The sequence below is a fragment of the Pipistrellus hanaki genome, assembly GCF_964339955.1.
Source record: "Pipistrellus hanaki genome assembly, chromosome: 3".
In the NCBI taxonomy this organism is placed as follows: Eukaryota; Metazoa; Chordata; class Mammalia; order Chiroptera; family Vespertilionidae; genus Pipistrellus; species Pipistrellus hanaki.
Genome location: NC_140505.1, coordinates 182,015,832 through 182,040,337, shown reverse-complemented (window position 1 = coordinate 182,040,337; position 24,506 = coordinate 182,015,832). Strand labels below are relative to the sequence as shown.

The 24,506-nt window shown below is 46.4% G+C and overlaps 2 protein-coding genes across 5 annotated transcripts in view; both read right to left on the bottom strand.

The window, feature by feature from the left end:
* The window catches only part of TOM1 (target of myb1 membrane trafficking protein), a 36,444-nt gene extending 25,967 nt beyond the window's left edge, over positions 1-10,477 (bottom strand). For both annotated transcript variants that reach the window (XM_084880174.1, XM_084880175.1), the window contains exon 1: positions 8,867-10,477. In XM_084880174.1, coding sequence (XP_084736300.1) covers positions 8,867-8,918 — 52 coding nt within the window. In that variant the 5' untranslated portion in view covers positions 8,919-10,477. The remainder of the gene's footprint in view (positions 1-8,866) is intronic.
* A 1,573-nt stretch (positions 10,478-12,050) lies between these two features.
* The window catches only part of HMGXB4 (HMG-box containing 4), a 31,210-nt gene continuing 18,754 nt past the window's right edge, over positions 12,051-24,506 (bottom strand). For all 3 annotated transcript variants that reach the window (XM_084880165.1, XM_084880166.1, XM_084880167.1), the window contains 6 exons: positions 23,289-23,370; positions 21,807-21,871; positions 20,712-20,817; positions 19,850-20,019; positions 14,640-14,762; positions 12,051-14,149 (listed from right to left, as the gene is read on the bottom strand). In XM_084880165.1, coding sequence (XP_084736291.1) covers positions 14,105-14,149; positions 14,640-14,762; positions 19,850-20,019; positions 20,712-20,817; positions 21,807-21,871; positions 23,289-23,370 — 591 coding nt within the window. In that variant the 3' untranslated portion in view covers positions 12,051-14,104. The remainder of the gene's footprint in view (positions 14,150-14,639; positions 14,763-19,849; positions 20,020-20,711; positions 20,818-21,806; positions 21,872-23,288; positions 23,371-24,506) is intronic.

The window sequence follows — 24,506 nt, the reverse complement described above, 5'->3', positions numbered from 1 at the left end:
CCCACTTCCTCCTCTCACCCTGGCCTTCTGTCGTCAGTCCTGCTCCTTCAGGCTTCTGTGCTCCTTCCAGGAAGGTGCTGTTCCCTCCCCACCCCTCCATCTCACCTCGAGCACCTAAGCTCAGCTCAAGGCAGACCTCTCCCTGTGGAGCCTGCCCTGACCCCGCAGGGCTGCTCCTGCACTCCGGGCCAGCAGCATTTCCACAGACCACAGGGACAAGCTCTGGTTAGTGCATTGGTAAAATATCTCTATAGTACTGATTTCTTTGTCTCTCCCATTAGGCTGTGAGCTCAAGGGTGGAAATTATAGCTCATGAATCATCAAATTCTCCATACTAGACGGGACTGGGCATGCGACAAACCTGCAGTAAATGTTTGCTGAATGACTGAATGACGGATGAAGCCATGTTCACCAGCACAAGAAACCTTAATGACACTTTAATTTAAATGAAATATCCCCACCTTTTGGACCCCATTGATTCCTTAGTGGCTTATGTGCAGAAACCACATCTTTCTTCAAATGAGCAGCCCTTCCTGATCTGCCCCCCATGTGATATCCTCTTCCTGTGAACACTGCACCAGGACCTGCTCTCCAGAACCTTCCCACTCTGACCAATCCCGCTGGGACGCAGGCCAGCTGGCCCTCCATCCGGAAACGCGGTGTGGGAACTGGCTTACCTGCTCACGCTGGAATGGGATTGTATCAGGGCACCTGGAACTACATTAGATATTCATTAACCCCACCGCACGCAGAGGACTCCAGGAGTCTGTTGTGAAGATACTGTTCCCTGGTCCATGGTGTTCAGCTTTTCTAGTCTCCTCGCAGCTAGGAGTGGCCCTGTGACCTGTGACCCCGCTCTGGCCCCTGAGACATACGTGGAATTCTCTTGGACAGCTGCAGCTGGGACCTTGCCTGCTTCCTGCTCTGGGAGGCAGCACCAGGATCAAACCATGTGCTAAAGGTGTGTGTGTGTGGGGGGGGGCAGGGGGGTAGGAGGGAAAACATAGACAGAACCATCATGAACAGACTCGTTCTAGACAGACCCAGACATTTTCACTTAGAAGGAAATCCAGCAGGTCCCTTTCAGTTCTGTGGGGAAGCAATGAGGTAGCAAAGTTGGGGTGTGGGATCTGGCCACAGACATATCCCAGTTCAAGCCCTCACCAGGGGTGTGCCTCGAGTCAATCCTCCGGCCTCACTTCCTCCTCCGCGGAATGGGACTAGCTACAAATGAAAGAATGCACTTTCAATGCTTGCTATCCTATCTAGCACACAGCAAGCACTAAAGCAAACATTTTCCACTACAAATGCAGTAACTACCCCCCCTCCCCCAAGCAAAACTGTCTTGAAGTCAACTTTTTATTTTATTGGTTTTTTACAAAGAGGAAGGGAGAGGGATAGAGTTAGAAACATCGATGAGAGAGAATCATCGACCAGCTGCCTCCTGTACACCCGCTCCTGGTGATGTGCCCGCAATCAAGGTACATGCCCTTGACCGGAATCGAACCTGAGAACCTTCAGTCCACAGGCCGACACTCTAGCCACTGAACCAAACCAATTAGGGCTAAAGCCAACTTTTCAAATGAACGGCCCTTTCCAGACCAAGCTGGGAAAGTTGCACCAGTTTCCTAAGTTGCTGAGCAGTCTTTCTTCAAAACCCTGGCTGCCTCTCCCCTGCCATTTTGTAACCACAGGCCGCAAGAGGAACCCTAAAATACTCCACAGAAGACAGCCCACAATGTCAAAGTTGATGTAACCACTATAGTATCCAATGAAAAATACCTCAGTTATTTTAAGAAGTTTTTTGTTTTTTATTATTGTTTGGAGAGAGAGAGACATCGGTTGAAGAATGGAATATCGATCGGCTGTCTCCCACCTGCCCGCACTGGCATTTGAGCCTATAACCTGGGCACAAGCTCCGATCGGGAATTGAACCCTTCAGTGGACGGGAGGACACCCAAGAACCAAGCCACAATAGCCAGGGCAGGTGAATGAGGGTTTTAAAAATCTATCAGATAAGAGAGAGCAAGGCTGTGAAGCAGAGGCTTGAAGTAGCTGGCCAACATGTATATGACATTCTTTTTTCCTCCCCTAACCTGACCTGTGTGTGAAAGATGTTAGTGATTAGTGATCCCTCCCTCCCTCCCTCCCTCCCTCCCTCCCTCCCTCCCTCCCTCCCTCCCTCTCTCTCTCTCTCTCTCTCTCTCTCTCTCTCTCTTTCTCTCTCTCTCTTTCTCTCTCATGTGATCAAGTCCAAAATCTACAAGTAGGCCTGCGGGTTGGAGACCCAGGGGACAGACTCAGCTCAGATCCAAAGGTCACCTGCTGGCAGCGTTCCCGCTTTGGGGGAGGCCAGTCTTTTTTCTATTAAGGCTTCCCACTGAGCGGTCATGGCCCACCACGATACTATAGAGGGCAATCTGCTTTCCTCAGCATTAATCTCAGATAAAAGCTACCTTCACAGAAACGTCTAGAATAACATTTGACCAAATATCTAAGTCCCATCGCCCAGCTAAGTTGCACATAAAGTTAACCACCCCAGGGGTTTACAGTAACCAGTGCAAACAAGCTCCAGTGCAACAGGGGGCAACTCTGTCCGTCCTTCAGTTCTCCTTCAGCTGTCACCCTCGTGCGGTCTGGCTGGCCCCCCTGTCCCGTCTCCTCCCCCTCCCTTCCTTCCCTGCTCTACTGCCCCACCAGGAGCGAAGCCCAGCATCTGTCCTCAGGCCTACTCAGCAGTTTGGCTCTCCACGGCACTTGTCAATGCTCCATCGGTTGCCAAGGTTCCCACAGTCCATCAAGACATCGGTCCCTGGGAGGTTTTGTCACTTGCCTGGGGACACAGCTAGGAAGGGGTGGAGCTGGCATTTAAACCCACATGTTCTGATGCAGAAGTCCAAGTTCTGACCAAGTGCTACCTAGGATCATGTTAGATGGTCTCACGGGCACATTTAAAAACATTTCTAGAGCCGAAACCGGTTTGGCTCAGTGGTAGAGCATCGGCCTGCGGACTGAAAGGTCCCAGGTTCGATTCCGGTCAGGGCATGTACGTTGGTTGCGGGCACATCCCCAGTAAGGGGTGTGCAAGAGGCAGCTGGTTGATGTTTCTCTCTCATCGACATTTCTAGCTCTCTATCTCTCTCACTTCCTCTCTGTAAAAAATCAATAAAATATATTTAAATAAATAAATAAATAAATAAATAAAGACATTTTAGAGTTAAATATTCCATTTAATGTAGACTAGGAAAAGAGCATAAACTAGCTCATCCAAGTAATGATTTCATGGATATAATTACACAGGAAGAGGCCAAATTTAAAAAGGTGAGCCAACAAAAGGAAACACCATAAAAATAAAACTGGAGGCAGCCTGGGGCAGATATAAAACATCAGGTGGTGCCCGGAGGAGGAGCCTGGAGAGCCTCGCCTAGATCCAGGGCCCTGGGTGAGGAGGTAACGAGTTAACTGGTCCCCAATCTCCCTGCTGCTCATGGGTGATGGCCCCAAGCTAATTAGAAGACACTGAGGGATTTTGTTTTTTTTTCATTAAAATCAAAAGAGCGGAAATCCGGGACTTTACTCTTATTTCTTTGAGCTCAGTGAGGGAACAAAACCTATTCATCAGCTCCATCCACAGGGCAGTCAAAGGCTCCAGTTCCCAAGGGAGAATCGGTTCTCCCCACACCCTGAAACCTGACTTGTGAATGTGGCTGCCACCCAGCCAGTGACTGCTCTCTCCCAGTCACGCCAAGGCCGACACAGGCTGCACGAGAGTCAGGGCCCTGGGCTGGCACCCTGGCTCTGCCACTAACCCAGACTGGGCCCCAGCAATAAGGATCCACCAATGAAAACCACACTGGCTAACAATTATGGACACGGGTAGTCTGGCAGGCACCGTGCCAAATGCTTCACAACATGACAACACAACAACCCTGACGGATAGGTGCTATTATTACCCTTACTTTACAGGCAGGAAACTGGAGCTCAGAGAGATTAGGGAACTTGCCCCAAGTAGCAAAGCCGATGCAGTCTGAACCCGGACTCAGACCACGTGGTCTGGCTCAAGAGCCCTTTCTCGACATCATTCCCTGTGACCCTGAAGACAGACTTTGGCTCTAACATGGCTCCCGCACTTAAGAGATCAAGGACTCAGGGCTTCCTGGCACGCTGTGGGAAGGGGTGGAGATTCTGACTCAGGGGGCCCACAGCTGGAGTGACCTCAAGCATCTCTGATGTGGGCGCCCCAGAACCCCACTTTGAAGAAACTGTCCTCTCAACATTCCGTCTCTGGCCAGCTGGTCTGACCCAGAGGCCTGCGAACTAGGAGCCCAAGTGCCAAATTCGGTGTTTTTATAGGGCCAATCAATGTAAGAATGGTCTTTACACCTTTAAATGGTTGGAAAAAAATCCAAAGAATAATAATATTTCATCATGTGAAAATTACATGAAATTCAAATTTCAGTGTCCAAGGTTTGCTTGGACACAGTCACGCTCATTCATAGACAGATGCGGCCGCCTCTGCTTCTGTAATGTAACGGCAGAGTTGGGTAGTTGCAACAGAGGCCAAATGGCCCACAAAACCAGAAGTAGTACTACTGATGCTTTACAGAAAGTCTGCAGACTGGCCTAGTCCACGCAGGACTCCTCTTTATATCCCCCCTTCCCTCTGGCCTCTGCTTTCACACCTCTGGGGTGAAGAGCTCACTACCAGACAAGGCAGCCAGTCCCATCTCTGAAAGGTGGCAGGGACAGCTATCTGCGCTGGCACCGGACTCCCTGAGCCTTGTGGAATCAGCGCTATCGTTCCTCCACAATAGCCATCAGTTCCTCTCTTCCCTCTGGGATCAATCCTTCCCTGTCCTCACCTGTCCCCTCAGTTGTTCCTCCCTGATCCCCTGGGGAACAAAGGGAGAATGGTGGGTGGCTCTGCTACTTTTCAGACGAGGGCGTGGGTGATGCAGAGGGAACGTGGAGGGAACAGAGCTGGACCCGGACCCAGGGTTCCTGTCTCCCAGCCTGGTGGCCCCTCGACAACGCTGTGTGAGGGTCCAGTTTGGTTTTTAGCTCATCATTCCCAAAATGGCATCCCAGAGAGCCCAAAGTATTCTCTCCCTAGTTGGCACCTGTGGTCTCTTGTCCACGATTCCTTCTTGTGGCTCAGCTTCTGTGGCTCCGAGAGCAGCTCTCCCTGACCTTTGGCCTTCTCTCATCCACCCAAGGGTTCATTCATCCTTAGACTCTGAGAGCTCCCATCACATCCCGTTCCCCTATCCCAGTGATGGGGGCTGGTCCCCAGGGTTGCCCACATTTAAATTAGTCACTGCTGGTGTGTAGCTTGCTTTCATGAGCCCATTGGGTCTCTGGCTCAAAGACCCAGCGGTGAGGTGACAGCCAGAAATTGAAAATGGCTTGGTGGGTTGCCTTCTGACGTCTGTCTCTAAAAGGCGGCCAGTGAGTGTGTCCTCAGAGAATACCCTGAAAAGGTTTTGAAATCCTTGGAAGAAGATAGCTGTGTCAACAAGTGCCTAGTCCTAGCTCTCTGGGATCCTTCCAGCCACAGCCTGCGGCTCTTGGGAGCTCTCCTCCTCTCAGGTGAGGGAGAGGGACTGGAAACGCGCTTCAGAGCCAGGAAAGCTGGTCTGTAGGTGGAACAGTAGCTATGGACCTTGAAGGGTGGGACTGATGTTAATTTCAACCAAGCAGCGGCCAGTCAGAGACAGCGTGATGAGGGTGCGAGAGGAGCAGGGCTCTGCGTCGGGCGCCCACCCTGATGAGCTGTGAGGCCGTGGGCAGTGACACCTCCCCTTAGGCTTTCGGTGAAAAGGGGGAAGATAGGCAGGCATATCTTGTAGGGCCACCGTGAAGAGTCATACCAAGAAGACTAGCATGGCATGTGGCACGTGATGTCTGCTCACAAACTGTTACCTTCCTTTTCTCCTAACATAACGGGGCAGTGCCCTGTTGGTGTGATGATGGTGGCAATAATACAAATGATGTTGGTGACAGCAAGAGCTACTGTTTCATGCACACCGGCAACTCTCTCCAGGAATATCTCACTTCATTCTCACACCCACCGAGAGGTAGATGCTGCTATAAGCACCTTTCCACTGAGGAGGAAGCGGAAGCTCAGAGCACAAAGGCAGACAGTGAGGAAGCCCGGGTGCGGGGGTGCTTCTTGGAGAACACAAAAGCGATGGTTGGACTTGAAGGGGTCAGAGAAGACCTCAGGGGCCAGGTGGTGATGCCTGGGGTTTGAAGGGGGCATGGAGGGGAGGGTGGGAGGAGCAGCACCGGAGCTCTGTGAATGGTATCCTGGTGAACACCATTAGAACCACCGTGCTTGGGGACGCCAATTCTACGGGGCTCTACTCTCAACAGGGACAGAGTCGGCAGCCTTGAGATTATTTTACTCCTGCAGTTCGCAGACATGCAAGCAGCTACAACTAGGTCACCGATAATCACAGATATCGGTGGTACTTCTGCTTCTTTATCTAAAAGAAAAAAGATGGAATACTGAGAGCATTAACTCGATGGCTGATATTCTTCATTTAGTTTTACTTTTACAGCCTCTTCTGCTTTGGTTCAAAACTCAGTGGCTGTGGAGAGTTCATCTCAACTTTCCTATCATTTCACTGGGATCCTGGGTGAGTCACACTTTCCAGCTTCCCCTCTCTGGGCCTGTGTAAAATGAAGGCCCAGCCAGTGTGGTTCCTGGTTGACCCGTGAACCAGGAGGTCACGGTTCGAATCCCTGTTGGTGGCATGTAGGTGGCAGCCAATCGATGATTTTTGCAGCTGATCGATGATTCTCTCTTATTGATGTTTCTCTCTCTCTTCTCTCTCCCTTCCTCTCTCTGAAATCAAAAACATATTTTTTAAAATGAAGGCAATGGGCTGGAATAGATTTTCAATGTGGTTTCCAACCCAGTGTCATTAGCATCCCTGAGACCTTGTTAGAAATACCAATAATGGGCTTTACCCCAGATCTCTCGGGGTGGGTCCCTGCCTGCGGTGTTTTCATAAGAGAAGGGTAAGGACCCTTCCAGGTTTGTGCTTTAAGGCATTATGATTTAGAGGCACTGTCTTTGGCTAGAGTATCTGTTGCCCAAGGAGGCAACCCTTGATCAGCGTAAGGAGAGAAGCTGTTTTCTTTGACCACTGAGGCCCAGAGTCCAGGCGAGCTTTTCTAGAAAGCCTCCGAAAATGTGGCTGGCTTGGCCAGATTTTCTTTTTTATAGTAAGTCAGTCTCAGATTTGGCATGTGATGAAAGCAGCCCCATTTGTAGTTGGGGAAACAGAGATGAAAGAAAAGCTGCCTCCTCTTTTCAGCTCCAATACAGTGACTCCGGGGAGGGGGGGGTAGGGGGGTGGGAGTTGGGGGTGGGGGCTGTGTGGGAGAGTGGGGTGGAGGCGGTGGTCCTGAGAGGGCAGGCCCCCCTCCCTGATCCAGGAGTTTCCTGGTGTGCATATCCTCTGCTGCCACACCCCTCTTGGAGAGGTTTGATTACAAAACCTCGGAAGAGCCATTAACCGAGCCACAGCGGCGATTACAACACAGAGCTGGTCGACAGGCGTAAGTGAGGTCTGGCTTCCAGGACAGTACATATGCAAAGATCAAACGTTCTGTCTAAAAGATCAAATTTTCCCAGTCTGGATATCAGGCTAAAAACAGCAAAAAGACGAAGAGAGAGTTTCACTGAACGGCCTGCGGTTTCTTCCTGCAAGGAGGCCCGGCCAGGCCGTTCCTGGGTGAGTGTCAGCTGTTTGGGCCTCGGCCTGTGGGCGCGCAGGAATAACCTGTAAGACCTATTGTCCAGCTACTTCTAGGGACCGCTCTCTCCCCTCCCTGCCCTCCCCGCTCCCCCGCCCCCAGACTCACTTGTTGGTATTTCAGTAACGATGATAATAAACATCACCTCTTTCTTTTTATAGAGCACTGGCCATGTGCCAGGCACGGTTCTAATGAACGAGTCCATCTTCACAACAACACCACGGAGACAGGGACCATTATTATCCCCTAATTACAGGAGAGGAAACCTAGGCAACGGAGGTAACGTCACAGAACCAGTCAGTCTCCCGTCCACAGGGAGTCAGGAGTCAGGAGATCTGGGCTCTGAGTAAGCGGTGCCAGGGCCGGGGCGTCCGTCCGGCGGTGCCATTTACTGGGGAATGAGGGAGGCGCCATCAGGTGGTTCCTAGGACCACTTCCAACCGAAGCCGGTGGGCGCGGGCTGCCGAGGAGGGTACGTCCTGAGGCCTCGGTGTCCAGGACTGGCCGCCTGGTCCGGCCGGGGCCGGGGAGGCAGGGCTGCCCAGCGCCCCCCGCCCCCCACTCTCCCCTCCCACCAGTCGCCGCCTGGACGCCAAGCCCTAGTCTCGGATCCCAGGAGAATGGACTCGTGGCCCTTCTCAGGTATCTGTGTCTGGAGGGCCCGGCGAGCCGGGAAAGAGACCAGGCGGCCAGAGACCAGGCGCCGCCGCGACCAGGGTTCGGGGAAAGAGACGCCGAGGCATCGAAGGAACCAACGACTGCAAAACCACGTAGTCCCTTTAACCCTTCAAACTTTCTCCCTGGATTCGCGACCCCGGCAGCCGTCCGTTGGCTGAACCGCGAGAGGACCCGCCCTCTCTCTCCCCCTACTGGCTGCTGTAGGCACCCATCACAAGCCGAGGCTTCCCAATGGGCCACGGTTCTTGTCAATCAACAGGGGGCGGGGGACGGGGCGGGGCCGGGTCTGGGAGAGAGAAGCACCAGCCTCGTTCCCCTCCCGGCCTCCCTCCGGGGTGCGGCTGGGGACCTCGGGCGCCCGAGGGGGTCAGGCCGGGCGCGGAGCCTCGGGGCAGGGCCCGGCGAGGCTCCGGGGACTCACCGATGCGCTGTCCCACCGGAGAGCTGAACGGGTTCCCCAGGAGAAAGTCCATCGCCACGGCTGCCGCTGCCACCAACCCGTGATATCAGCTGACAGCAACCGCCAGCGCCGCCGACCCGTCACGTGACGCGCCGGCTGGCCCGCGAGGAGGCGCCCGCGGGGGCGGAGCGGAGCGAGTCTGGAATCGGACACGGGCCCCACCCCTGAGGAGGGTCGGCACTCCGAGGGGGAGGGCAGTGACCTCACGGGGGCTCACTCGCCGTCGGCGGACGTCACGCACGACGTAGGGCGGCTGGGAGCCCGGGGGCGTGGGGCTCTCTAAGCCACGCCCCCAATGTTTAGGGGGCGTGGCCTGGCGATCCTGTAACACACCTGGAAAACCGGGTCTCAGACCGGAGCTGTGACTTGGCTAAGGTTGCAGAGCCAGCTCGATGGCAGCGCTCACTTTTTAAATGTCTTAGTCCTCGGGACGTCACCGTGACTGCACACCCACCGAGGGGGTAGATACCCTCTCTGGCCTGTTGTCTCCCTGTCCTAATAGGACTCTTCCTATCGGAGTTCGAGGTCTCCCAGGTGCAAGCCGAGGCGCGCGCAGCCCAGATTCACTTATCTCAAATAGGAGACAAGAGCCAGGAGTTCGAGCTCCCTTGACAGAGAGCCAACTCAATAAATTCAGCTTGGGACGGGCTAGCAGAGAGCACGCAGATGTCGCGAATGGTGCCTGGGATTCATCTCTGCCATTCATTTACGGTGTGATTCAAACAGCTTCCCATATTCTCGGGATGCTGGAATTAGTCCAAGGACTCTCAACTTTTCTCTTTTTTTGAGGTCACAGGCTCTTTTGAGAATTTGAAGCCACGAGCCTTTCTGAAAAGGCAGAGATCCAATATAACTTCGGGGAGTTTTGGGGCCCCGGGAGCACAGCTGTTGACCCCAAGTTGAGAATGAAGGCTCTCAGAGGCCTTTCCCAGCTTTGTAATTCTGTGTTCTTCAACCTGCCAGTCTGGACCATGTTTCAGATGTCACATTAGACGCCAGATCAATGGGTTGTTTTTTTTCCTCTAAAGACCTCAAAAGAGACAATAACCACTGCTCTGGTAGTATGGGACTTTAGTATTTATTGATCAAGTTTGTGTGATTCAAGGCTAGTAAATTGACTCTGCAGAAATTTAGGATGATGGAAAATCTAATGTGAACTTATAATCATTACTGCGTGTTAACCTGTTTAACAAATGTTAACCAGTTTAAGGGCAAACTTCTTTACAATATAAAAACATTATGGAAATCATAACTGCTGTGCTTTGAAGTGTTTTAATAATGCATGTGAGACTTAATAAATAAATGCCTTTCCCCCTATAAGTCTAGATGCTTCATAAGGGTTGGAATACTACGTCTGCTTTACTCACCACTGTTGTCCAGCACAATAACATGAACATTTGAGTCAATCTACCTTTCAATAATGGTTTTTGGACTATAAAAGGAGATGTACATTAGATGAACTTCATGTCAGGTACCATTCATATTTTTCTTCATTTAAGATTATTGCTTGGTATAAGCATAACCAATGGACACAAAACTCTGGGGAGGGAGGGCATGTATAGGAATTGGTAAGATATGTACACATATACCTTAATAAAAAATGAAAAAAGATTATTGCTTGGTTGTATGGAGTATATTTAGCCAGAACTTCCTTTGGATTCTTCCATTAGTTTGTGTGGGGTGATTTACCGTAAGTTCTTGCTTCCTACATCATCACTCTGGTTTAAAGTGATTATGATATCTTGGCTTACTGCCAAGAACAAAACGGCCATAAGGTTTATCCTTCATAGTAAAAAAAGCAGAGACAATCATGTGACCCTAAACAGGGAGTGGATCACAATGAAGTATGGTAGCAATCATCTCAGGTAGAAACTGCTGTTGGGGTTCTGTACTTATTTGTTTGCTAAGACAATAGAAAGTTTTGATTTTCTGAACTTATAGATGCTATCCCAATACTCCACTGATGATCGTTGGAATATCCCATTGATTGTGATCTCACTGGTCATCGAAGCACATTCTTTTGGGGACCAGGACAGCTCAATTATCCTAAATTGCCTCAGTAGCTACAGACAGTGCATTCCTGTTGACTCAAGTGATCCTGGAATCTGGACAGCACAATTATTCTAAATTGCCCCAATGGCCCCAGATAACGTGTTTCTGTTGATTCAGTGATTCGTAGATACTTTAGATAACTTACTCAATTTTGCTTCTGTAAAAATGCTTTTCTCAAAACAGGTTCCTCATTCCAGACCTAAAGAAAGGTCTCAGAGGTTTTCCTACATTTCCACATTTGCTAAATACTATAGATAATATTAAAGAAGGATTCTGATGAATTACATACACAATTTACTTTTGAAAGTGGCTTTGGGTAGAAGAGCTTAGGCTTTGGGGTTGGCTGTACCAGCATGCTTATTCTGGCTCTGCCATTTAATAGGCATATAATCTTAGGAAAAGCACTTTTCTGCAAATGTCTCCTTATTGTAAAGAGGAATAATACTCATGAGGCTTGTGGGAGGATTAAATGAGATATGAAAATTACTCCATAAGAAGTTAGACTTTTAACAATAGTATTTCATCATTTATGGCTATTAACACCTTGTGTTTGCATTGAAATTTTTACACCCTAAAAAGTCAAATCTCTGTATATTAATGTTCAAAATATTTCCAAACATTCATGTCAGCCTGGCTGGCTTCTGGCTTAGAGACAGGGAAGTGACATTAACATTGTTTTACAGATGGGACTTTGGTTATCTATAAAGATTAAGTGACTGATCCAGTATCACTAAGTCAAGACAGTACTGAAACAGCATGAAATATATTGGAACATATGATTCATATGTGAACTTTACACAGGACTGGTATTTTCTTGAGTTATGTGTACACACTAAATGTACATGCAATTTTATTGGTCAATGAACCAGAGCTATACTTCTCATATAGTTTGTAGTTTGTAAAAGAGAAAACATGAGAGACCCCACAATGTAAAAGTTAACAGAAACAGAGCAAGACGATAGGAAAATGACTATTCCAGATAGATTAAAAAAAAAAGAAGAATATTATGGTAGGAGATAGTGTGAAAAACAGGTTTTCTACTTTCAGAGCAACTTTGGTTGGCAGCATGGAAAAGATAGCTGAGACTGGACTATAAATATTAAAAATGTGGTTTTTAATAATATAAGTACAAAATTTTATTTCTTTATACAACTGTAATGGAATTTGGATCAAACCACTAGGATTTATTTTAAAAACAAAAATAAAACAATGATATAAAAATTGCAAGAAGGTCTGAATCCAAAGTTTTTCCTCTAATAGTACCAAATACCACAAGGTACAGGTTATTATACAAATGTGTACAAATTTTAAATACAAATACAATAGGATTGGATTTGAAAGGAAAACAAACAGAAAGCAGGTCCTCATCAGGTTTGCATGAATGTATACAAATGACCATGGCAGGACTGGCTTCTTTCGGGACTAAGCCATGTCTTCAAGGCCCCTCCTTGATACCTGTGTCAAACAGGAAACTTCCGTGGGTACAGATGAGGCATGGTACAGGTTCTAACACACAAAATCAAAACGAGATTTCTGTTCCTGATTTTGGTTCCCAAACATTCCCCTTTCCTTCCGTCTCCTCAATTAAATCTCAAAACCACTCTGAGCTGAGAAAGGCATTCAGCAGCCAGAACACCATTAAGAAAGCCCCGCAACCACTCTGGCGGGGACAAGGGAGGCATTCGATGGGGTGTGGACTGGCTGCACTGTTCCCAAACCTCCACTCGGATGCCGTGGAGCTCCGTGGAGCCTGGGAAGCAAGTTCCCTCCGAGCTGCCGTTTGGCAGGGAGGCTCACACGTTTAAAAACAACCCTGAAGCGCTCAGCTGTCTTCTTTGGATCTAGGAAGTAAAAGTCTGGTTCTTTGGAAATAAGGGCAGCTGGGAATGAAAACATTCCTTTTTATTTCACTTTCTTCACATTATTGAATTATAAAGAACTAGAATCCTGACATATTGATTCCTTTTTGAGGCACAATGCCTTCAAATGCGGATGATTTGGAGTTTTCAAGGGAAGGAAGGGAGGAAGAAAGAACAATCTGCATCTTCCACATGCTGTTGCTGGTGGAGGTTGTGTTATTAAATTATATATACAGAAATTTACAGGATAAATTAAAATCTAAGATTTTAAAGAGTTAAATACACATAATTAAAACACATTCACACGCGCACATAAATAAACCTACATGAGAATCAACTACTTTTTTTTTGCAATTCGCTTATGTGTGGAATGCAGAACACTGTGGATCCGCCCACCAGGGGAGCCAATAAGATGAACCCAAGAATCCCACTAGGCCGAATTCATCTTCAACGGCCACCAAGCAGTTACACAGAACCTGTGAGGACCTGGTGGCTAAGTGGATGCTGCCAGATGGAAGATACCAGCTCTTCGTTCTGCAGACCAAAGATTCTGGGTCGCCTCACAATATATGCAGTTCAACTGGTGGCATTGACAGCGTTACCCTCTTCAAGGCGTTGTATGCTGCCAGGGCTCACAGAATTCCTTGGCCCCCACAGAGGCTGCCAATGATTACAATAAGCTGAGACATGGACACCTGTATCGCAGGAACTGGAATGAACCCCTCCTAGGTTCACCTAAGCCATCGCAATGACTCTCAGATGGGAACGATTTTATCAGCTCCCACCCAAGACACTTCAAGTTGAAAGGCTTTAGCACTTTCGGTCACCTGGCATCTTCCCATAATCTTTCCTCTTACATTTCAGACTGTAAGACAGGTAAGGCAAATGGTCAGTGATGGGTCTGGAGGTACAACTGAGCTTGGGAAAAAAATCACATTTTAGCTGTCCATAATGAGATGCACTTGGCACCCAGAACAAGCCCCAGCCCTCAAGTAACATTGATTTTTAAGGCAGATTTATCCACCACAGGAGAAAAAAGAATCCCAAGCCCATTTTCATGCCAAGGTTTCCTCTTGGCTAAGCCTTTGCCATTTCATAAAATTATTAAAAGCGAAATAGTTACAATCCTATGTATATACTGTACATTATATATATATATATATTTATGTGTATGTATATAAAAATTTAAAACCTACACCCAGTGGCCAGTGAAGAGATCTGGAACGGTCATATGTACACAAACCAGCAGTGGGGTAGGACAAGGTTTCTGTCCCAGGGTTCTCTGCTGTCACAGTCCAGGCATGATATAAGCGATGTTGTCTAGTGTGTTCGCCTGCAAAACAAGGGGGAAAGGTTCAACTGCAGAGTTCTAAGCCTTGGCTCCCTGACACGTGCTTCTTTGTTCAGGGGACCCAAGTGAGAAAGAAAACCCCGAGTTTGAGAAAACGGGGAGAATGAAGGTAGCATCCAGTGTCTGTTATGCTAGGTTTTCTTCTGACTACTCCATTGATACCAGCACAAAAGAGGCAGAAGACTCCTGTACTTCTTACAGTGGAACAAACAGGAGGTACAGGAGTTGTTGCAGTATCTCAAGGGCTAGAATCTTCCCTCCACAGGACTGTTTTAGGGGATGGCATGTTTGGTTTCACTGAGAGCATGGCATGCGTTCAGCGAGTTACGCAGTATCACGTTCCCACACGTGGAGGGAGCCTCTACGCTTGATGCCATAGGAGCTTGTGCCTGATAGAGCTCTTTAAGACGGGGCCTCTCTGGCTCCCAAGGGTTCTGGCTCTGAAACTCCAAGGAAGACAAGGGGAACTCACCAAGACCTGTTTGGGACAGCCATTCAGTTCAGGTAGTTGTGTGGTCAGACATGCCAGGGGGCCGAGCGCACAGATGATGGAATCCAGAAGCACTGACAAACTGCCAGACACAGCCACCATGCCCTGGAGGGGAGAGCACGAGAGAGGCGTCAGTTGTGATGGGCAGCCCACTCCTGACGCTCCCTCCTTGTGTGGTTCCCTCCCTCCCACCCTCTCTCCTTTAAATATATTTTATGTCAGAGAAAAAGGGAGAGGGAAAGAGAAAGATACATCAATGGTGACAGAGAATCATTGATTGGCTGCTCCCTGAACACCCCCCACTGGGGATTGAGCCAGCAGCCCAGGCATATGCCCTTGACTGGAATTGAACCCAGGAACCTTCAGTCCATAGGCCAACGTTCTATCCACTGAGCCAAACCAGCTAGGGCCATTTCCTCACTTTTTTTTCTTTTTCTTTTAATATATTTTATTGATTTTTTACAGAGAGGAAGGGAGAGATAGAGAGTTAGAAACATTGATGAGAGAGAAACATCGATCAGCTGCCTCCTGCACACCCCCTACTGGGGATGTGCCCGCAACCAAGGTACATGCCCTTGACCAGAATCGAACTTGGGACCTTTTAGTTCGCAGGCCGACACTCTATCCACTGAGCCAAACTGGTTTCGATTTCCTCACTTTCTTTAAGTCTTAGGCAGTTCTAGGAGACTAAGCAGAAGTGGAAGGTATCTGCTTTGGTAACTCTGTAATTGTTTAGAAAGAAAACTTTTATAATACAATCCCAGGCTTCTTTGCTATATTCCTTACTCATCTTACCCTGTATCCAACTTTGGGGTAGTCTTGAATGGGGGGGGGGGGGGGGGGTAAGAGCCTATATTTAGGAATAGTAACAAATGCCGTCTACTCTGGAGAGCTACTGGGAAGATTTGCGGAGATCAGGCATGCAAAAGTATTTTTCTTATGAAGGCCACAAATACAGCTCAAATGCAACAACTATGAGACTTCTACAACCCTACACATTAGCATGTAATATAAACATGCACACACTTCTCCAATATGTGGCTTTTGATAGCTGATAATATCACTTTTCTATGTTGATTTGTTGACTCAAAAAGAAGAAAATGTAGTCCTTTAACGTCTTGTCCGTATCTCTGTGATTCAGAGATAAGAAATAAGACTGCTTGCTGCAAATACCCCTGCCCAGTTGATGCATAATCCGCTTCAACTATGAGTGCTGTGAGGCTACATCTCCTTGGAGGCTGCAGAGCAGAGTCCTGCCCAGAATGAGCTCGGCCAGGCCTGCCGGGCCCGGAGCTGACTAGTCCACCCACTGTTTCTGTACCGGGCAAGCTGCTTCCTAGGCTGTAGCTATGAAGTAGACCACTAACAGCTCTGCGGCACAGAGGGGCTTAAGTGAGACCATAGAAGTAATTGGCTTTGTGTCTGGCTCATGATATGTGCTCAAAAGTATCAGTAATTATTACTATTACCAATAACTTAGACTGACTCCAAAATTGCATTTCTGGCTGCCTGCTAGGTCTCTAATTTGGGACATTTCTCAATTTCAGTGTGCTATAATGAGAAAAGGGGACCCTCCTCCTAGCACCCCTTCCTATTGAAATCACCATCATTCATATAACTGCCTAGTGTCTAGGCCTCGCCAACACCAACTCTCCCTCCCCCCCACCCTCTTGCGCAGTGTTTCCTATCGCTCACTTCCATGGGAGGCAGTGCGGGATGGGTGAAGAGCATGGACCAAATTCAAGCTCTGCTTCAGCACCTAGTTAATTAACCTCTAAGTCTGTGTTTTATTTATTTCCTTCTGTAAAGTCGGAGGAACAAGAATTCTGCCTCAGGAAGCTGCCGAGTGAATTAAATGAATCGCTATGAAGCACTCTGAACCAAAGCTGGTTGAGTAACCATTCAAAGAAAATTAGTAATATTATTCCATTACTTTGCCTTACAGTTAATTATAGATAACATTTTATATAACTTCAATGGGCTCTCCTAATGGAGAGCAACTCGAGGTCAGGAACCATGTCCTATTCCTTTTTATAGTCTCCCAATAACTACTGGTGTTGCCCATACAGTAAGCTCTTAAAAAACCCTTCCTGGCCCAGTTACAGCGGCTCAGTGGTTGAGGGCAGACTTATGAACCAGGAGGTTACAGTTCCATTCCTGGTTGGGGCACATGCCCAAGTTCCGGGCTTGATCCTCCAGTAGGGGGCCTGCATGAGGCAGCCCATCAATGATTCTCTCTCATCACTGATGTTTCTCTCTCTCTCTCTCTCTCTCTCTCTCTCTCTCCCTCTCCCTTCCTCTCTAAAATCAATAAAAACATATTAAAAAACACACACATGGCCGGGACCGGTTTGGCTCAATGGATAGAGCGTCCGCTTGGGGACTGAAGGGTCCCGGGTTCGATTCCGGTCAAGGGCATGTACCTTGGTTGTGGGCAGATCCCCAGTAGGGGGTGTGCAAGAGGCAGCTGATTGATGACTCTCTCTCATTGATGTTTCTAACTCTCTCTCCCCCTTCCTCTCTGTACAAAATCAATAAAATATATTTAAAAAAAAACAACAAACAAACAAAAAAAAACACACACATGCCCTAGCTGGTTTGGCTTAATGGACAGAGCGTTGGCCTATGGACTGAAGGGTCCAGGTTCGATTCTGGACAAGGGCGCATGCCTGGGTTGCGGGCTCGATCCCCAGTAGGGGGTGTGCAGGAGACAGCCAATTGGTGATTCTCTCTCATCATTAATGTTTCTATCTCTCTCTCCCTCTCTCAAATCAATAAAATATAAAAACAAAACAAAACACACATACACAACCCACCCCCCAAACCACAGGTGGACCCCAAAATACAAAAGAGCTAAAAGATCTGGTTAAAGTACGAGTGGGGTCTTACTGGGCCTCCTTTAACCCATTTCTGTGGGAAACCCTGAGGTTAGAAACCGATGTGCTCAGTTTTCCTGTTTGGAATGTCTCTCTCCAACATCTCCACGGGATGAACTGCTGCTACCTAGCCTTTCAGCTCCCCTTCAGAGCCTCTCACTCCCCCCCCTCTCTATTCTCCATCACTACTCAGCGTCAGCGGGCACAGAACAACGGAATGAGGACAGGTTAGAAGTGAGGCAAGCTGGGCCCGGTCACAAATCATTGTGTAAGCTGGTACTAGTCACTGCACTAGTCACTAGTCACTAGTCACTAGGCTTCAGGCATTCAATCTTAAATGAGCAAATTCTATAAAGACATGTTCCTTAAAGTGTAAGATGTAATTTCAGGTGGCATATAGGTGAACATTAATTACTGTGATATCCATTTTGACGTTTATTAGGGAAAAAAAGAATATCACACTTATGATATTGAAGATATTGTGAAAGCACGCAGAAATTTCTTTAAATAAACATAAATAAGTGGTACATGAAAACTGCATCCTAATTGTGAGGACGCATGCAGATGTTCAAGTCCCAGAAAAAGTGGAGTAGAGGGTACATGGGAAAGGCTGCTGAAGGGAATGGGGTTTCTTTTCAGGGTAAGCGAGATGTTCTGGAACGAGGTAGTAGAAATGGGCCCACAATTCTGTGGCTATGCTAATGCCCACTAACTTTTTAAAAAGTGCATTTATGGTAGGTGAGTTACATCTCAATTAGACTGTTATGTAAAAAATCAGACTAGAGATTTTGCAAAATTCTTTCCCTTTTTGGTCACGCTGTGTGTGTAACTCGGCAACTGCGCACAGCTGCTGGCTTCTTAGAATTTGCTAACTTACATTCTCTCTTTCCAATTAAACTGGAAGTTTCCTGATGGTAGGAATGATAAGGAACTATTCAGATTTTCTACTCCCCCAAGGTTTTGGAGTAATGCCTTATCCTCAACAAATACTTGTTCAATTAAATGGAAATATGAAGAAAAATCTGGAATATGGATATCATTTTATATTCTAACTTTTTAGAAAATATACACAATCTAAATATGAAAAATAACCAAAATTTCAGACTATTTTATTCTGGAAGTAACTACAACCATTCGGACATCAGCCTACATAAAAGAACTCTAGCCGTTCTGCCATATCTACACATCTAGAGTAGACTACTGTTCTAACTACTAACTTGTTACAAATGCTAAATTTTTGAAACTAGTCAAAGAACTTAGATACAATGTCATCTCTTGTGGCCATTGGCACTTTAAAAAAAAAAAATATTTTATTGATTATCCAGAGAGGGAGAGGGATAGAAAGCTAGAAACGTCGACAAGAGAGAAACATCGACCAGCTGCCTTCTGCACACCCCCCACCGGGAATGTGCCTGCAACCAATGTACATGCCCTTGACCGGAATTGAACCTGGGACCCTTCAGTCAGCAAACCGATGCTCTATCCACTGAGCCAAACCAGTTTCGGCCATTGGCACTTTTTTGTTGAGTAATAATTCAACTTCCACATAGAAGCAAATTGATGGTTTTATATTCCTACACTGATTTTTAGCTTACAATGGCTTTAGTAGCTGAGACTGATTTCTTTGCTGAAATGTCCTAGTAGAACCCAGTGGGAAAACTGAAATACTATGCTGCTGAGTTAGCCAAGAGGGCAGTACAATTAGATATGGAATATGGTAATAGAAATGGAGTATGACAGCTTTGCAGGGTAAGTGATTTTGAAACTGAAAAGGACCAAGATCTCCGGAGGGCACACTGCACTGTGTAATTCAACTTCAGTGCAGAGTAATGAAGAGCTTGAGAACTCAATTTCCTATTTGCTACCTACTCTCAAAAAAGTAGAGGAACTCTTAGTCCTCCATACAACCTAATCCGTCTGTTAAAGACCTTGCTGGAAATGTGCAGGAAAACTCAGACTGTCTTAGAACTACAAGTGATCAAAACTTCCATGGGATTTGTACTCAGTTTTCCCACTGCATTTAAAAAATAATAAGTCACAGGGTTATATGTCAATTGTATCTTAATAAAGCTGGGGGGAAAATACAGGGTATTCGAATTTCTTTTTTGTGCCGCTGCTTCAATAGGATGGCATTAGTGTACACTTTAATTCCAAATCTCCAGATGTTTCTATGACTGTAAGTCTTCTTTATCACTGCACCCTAAACACCTGGCATAACACAGCATACAGCAGCTGCTCAATGCATATATGTGGGATGAATGGGTGGACTCAAATTCTATCCGACCCTGGAGTCATGCTGCGGACGGCTATGCTCACCTCCGTTTCCTGCAGGCGGTGTCCGATGAGGCTGAGGGACTCTCCCAGCAGCTGTAGATGCGCAGCGACATCAATGGGCTCTGTCTCAGGGGCTTTGGCCGGGGAGGCTGGTAACAGCATGGTGGTGGGCGGGGACTTCTTTTGGGGTGACAGCACTCCTGCCGAGGAAGCTGAGGACAGAGACGAAATAGAGAGACCAAGCTTCCTATGGCCTTGAACACCACACAAATGCCCTTCCTGATTTCCCCTGTTTGGGAGCTATGCCAGGAATTAGCACAGCTATGGACTGTGGGCCAAATCTGGCACATGACCTGTTTTTGTAAGAATTTTTACATTTTTATTTTTTTATTTTTAAAAAATATATATATTTTTTATTGATTTTTTACAAAGAGGAAGGGAGAGAGATAGAGAGTTAGAAATGTCGATGAGAGAGAAACATCGATCAGCTGCTTCCTGCACACCCCCCACTGGGGAGGTGCCTGCAACCAAGGTACATGCCCTTGACCGGAATTGAACCCGGGACCCTTCAGTCCGCAGGCTGACGCTCTATCCACTGAGCCAAACCGGTTTCGGCTAATTTTTACATTTTTAAACGGTTGTAGATAAAACAAAGAATATGTCACACAAAAAGCACTTGGGACTGCAAGGCTTCAAGTATTTACTCTCTTGCCCTTTACCAAAGAAGTTTGCCGACTTCTGATTTATATTTTCTAAATGCCTTTTCAACATATAATGTTTAGTAATAATACCTGGGTATCAAGGTCTGCTTCTAAAGTAGGCTGCTCTCCCAATTTCTCAGCTAGGCAGCAGAATTTACAGTGCTCCAGGGAAAAGCAAAGCAGGAGAGGGATGTGGCCACTACCTTTTACTTTCACGGAGCCTTCTGAGCTGGATGCTTTTCTTTTCACAGTTGTAGCTTCTGCTTTGTTTTGTTTGTGCTGCAGATACTGAGCTTTTTGCTTCCAAATCTGCAATCAGATCCGGCAAAATACAATAAAATAAAATCAATCAAAAAGTAAAAATAAAATGGAAAGCAGTCATGGAAAAGTAGAATACAGAAATGAGAGGGGACAGTGCAGAGAGCTGATGCTAACTCTCAAGCAGAGGGCCACTGAGCAGGCACAGACACTGAATGCTGTCCGAACTCAGAGCACTGCATACATTCCTCAAGGCTGACGGTCAGCTCTCAGCACTGATTTTAGACCTCTAAGACCGCAATGTAAAATCATGGAGTAAACATCTGGCTCGGTATTATGTCCATGTGGTTAAAATATTTCTTCTAACTTGCTAGTTGGCAAAACCAACAGTAGGCTAACGTTGAAATGAAAAATAGAAACTAAAGATAAACTATTAATACTTGGGTCAGAAATATTTAGGTTGTTTTACCCAGATGAGCTATACCTTAAAGCAAGATGGCAATTCTAATTCCTAAACCATCTTTGTATCAGCCTACTGGAAAGTGACTAAGACTCAGACATGACTAGTCATCACAGTCTCATTAGCTTCTTCGCAGTACGGGACATTACCTGGTAGCGGGTGAGGATAGTCTGGAACCTGGCTCCCTAGTAGTCATAGTCCCAGGGCTTTATTATTTGCAGTGACTATTAAGTGGATGCCTTTCCTCACTTCTCAGACCTTGGGCTGACTAGTAAAGGGATTTTTTCTTAAAATACTTTAAGCATGCCCAAATTAGGCCATCTTTTGGCTCAAATGTAAGACTGTTGTAAAAAAAAAAAAAAATTAGAAAAGTTTAGAAAAAACAGCCTCAGTGCAGCTAAATTTTACCCAGAGTAAACTGGCACCAATCAGTGTCATTGCCCTCTAGTAAACCATTTTCCATTGACCTGTCATTGTTTCACTATTTCAGTGTTTTTTGACTGGGTGGTCTATGGGAGAATCATACATTTTAGAAGGCATAAAGCAATTAAAAAATATGTTTATAAGAAAGTGTACTTACCAGTTTATCCTTTTCTGGCAATTGCTTCCACACCTCAGCCAGTTTTTTACTAAGTTCCCCAAAATCTGGCATAAAATAGTAAAAAATTCAATAAAATAAAGGTTTAACTATCAACAAAACAGAGGTTGATGAGAGCAAAAACTGAGAAAAGTATTTGAAAATCACTTTATATAAATAGCAGAATATTCTTAAACCAACCCAAACCAAACCCCACCAGTTTTCGGTTTTTGTTTTTTAAAAAAATATATTTTTGTTGACTTCAGAGAGGGAGAGAGAGAAATATCAGTAATGAGAATCATTGATCGGCTGCCTCCCACATGCCCCCCTAGGCATGTGCCCTTGACCAGAATCAAACCAGGGACCCTTCAGTCTGCAGGCCGTTGCTCTATCCACTGAACCACACCAGCTAGGACCCACCAGCTTTCTTGATTCTTTTCTATAGGGTAGGGACCCCTTTGGGGATCATGAGATAGACTCAAATCCTCTCACATCTCCTCTCTAGGGATCTGTTCCCTAAGCATCTTTCTGGTGTCTTTTAATTTGATCCCACAACTCAGGGCTTATTAACTTAGGTTAAAGAAAACATGTGCTGTAGAGTTTAAGAAAAGATGTTAGATTTTTACTGAATTTCCGAGAACTCGGTACCAAAGAATTTCCCCGTGGCCGCTCAGAAGCATCCTCCAGAGGCGTGTGCTGCTCTTGCACATGCACGGCAAGGTCAGGCTTTGCACACTGCATTCTTATCTGCAGGGTCCTTCACACGTGCCTCCCAACACCGTGATGAGAAATTCGGGAAACTATTTACATCTCAGGCAAATGAGATTTATGGAGGTTAAGTGCCTTGTCCAAGGTCTATGGTGCAGTGTTTTCCTCACCTCGCTAACTTCTAACACACAGACAAATGTGAACAATGTAAGTCATCTCATTACTGCACACCCGGGGCAGTTTAAGGAAAAGGTCAACTGTAGAATCTTGGAAATAAGCAGCTGCATATTTATATACTGAGCTTCATAATATTTAATTTTACTGTTTTCCATTTTATGAACTTAAGAGAGATAAATAAAAAGCTTATCACTGCCCTAACCGGTTTGGCTCAGTGGACAGAGCGTCGGCCTGCGGACTGAAAGGTCCCAGGTTTGATTCCAGTCAAGGGCATGTACCTTGGTTGCAGGCACATCCCCAGTGGGAGGTGTGCAGGAGGCAGCTGATCGATGTTTCTCTCTCATCGATGTTTCTAACTCTCTATCCCTCTCCCTTCCTCTCTGTAGAAAATCAATAAAATAATTTTTTTTTAAAAAAAGCTTATCACTTTTATGGTTGGGATAAACATAAGACAAAATCTAGAGTGACTTGCAGATCTGCTGGGAAAAAATGAGACCTGGCTTCCTTTAATACTAGGGGAGAAGCTCCTTCCTGACTGAATTAGCTGTACTGCTTGCGGGCGCACGTGGGAAGGGGAAGGAAGATGAGACGTGTCCTTACCTATGCCGGGGTGGTCAGCCACGATGGTCACGCGGTACTCCTTACAGAACACCTGGTAGGCCGACATGTTCTTCTTTTTTGGCTGGAGCCACATGGGAGCAGAACAGGGTTGATCAGAACACAAGTTGAGCAACTCTGAATCTCACACCCTTTTCCATCCAGGAAAGCGTTCTACTAACAGCTTTCCTAAAGAGGACCATTAACTTAAGCCTTGCTTCTTATTACCCGGAGATGACTGTCAGTATTGCTTAGGAGGTAAAAGCACATCTTAATGCTTTTCTAGATGTTTCAGACCCTGGCAGCTGCACAGTAATTACCTGTAAAGCCCCCAGCCTTCCTGTGTACAATCTCACGTTACGTTTCTTTCAGAACCAAGCGCTGAGAAAATTCTTTACCTCTCCTGGGATGTCGCTTTTCTCATCTTTAAAATAACCACCACATAATTTCCCTTTAAACTGTGAAAGCCAAGAGCCAAGTCTATGTTCTTTTGTTCCTCTACATTTGATTTCTAATCTTATAATTTTCCTGATCCTGCTTTTACTGTCACTTGTAGTTTACCATTATTTCACTGTTCACATTCTTGTGGTTCAGGTGAGTTAAGTAAATAAGAGAATTCTTTTCTTTTTAAATATATATTTTATTAATTTGTTACAGAGAGGAATAGAGTTAGAAACATCAACGAGAGAGAAACATCTATCAGCTGCCTCCTGCACACCTCCCACTGGGGATGTGCCCACAACCAAGGTACATGCCCTTGACCAGAATCGAACCTGGGACCCTTTAGTCCACAAGCCTACGCTCTATCCACTGAGCCAAACTGGTTGGGGCATCAATAGAATTCTTTGTTGGTCAATGTAGGATGAACCTCGTTTATTCCAACTACTTTCCTCTACTTGAAGTATGTTTGCTCTTCACTGTATTATGACAATTCCAAGAGCAAAGCATGGTTTTTGAGAAATAGCTAATTCGATGAGGGATATTTAAAATAAAAGGTGAGCCCTAACTGGTTTGGCTCAGTGGGTAGAGCATTGGCCTGCGGACCGAAAGGTCCCAGGTTCGATTCCGGTCAAGGGCATGTACCTTGGTTGCGGGCACATCCCCAGTAGGAGATGTGCAAGAGGCAGCTGATCAATGTTTCTCTCCCATCAATGTTTCTAACTCTTTATCCCTCTCCCTTCCTCTCTGTAAAAAATCAATAAAATATATTAAAAAATAAAA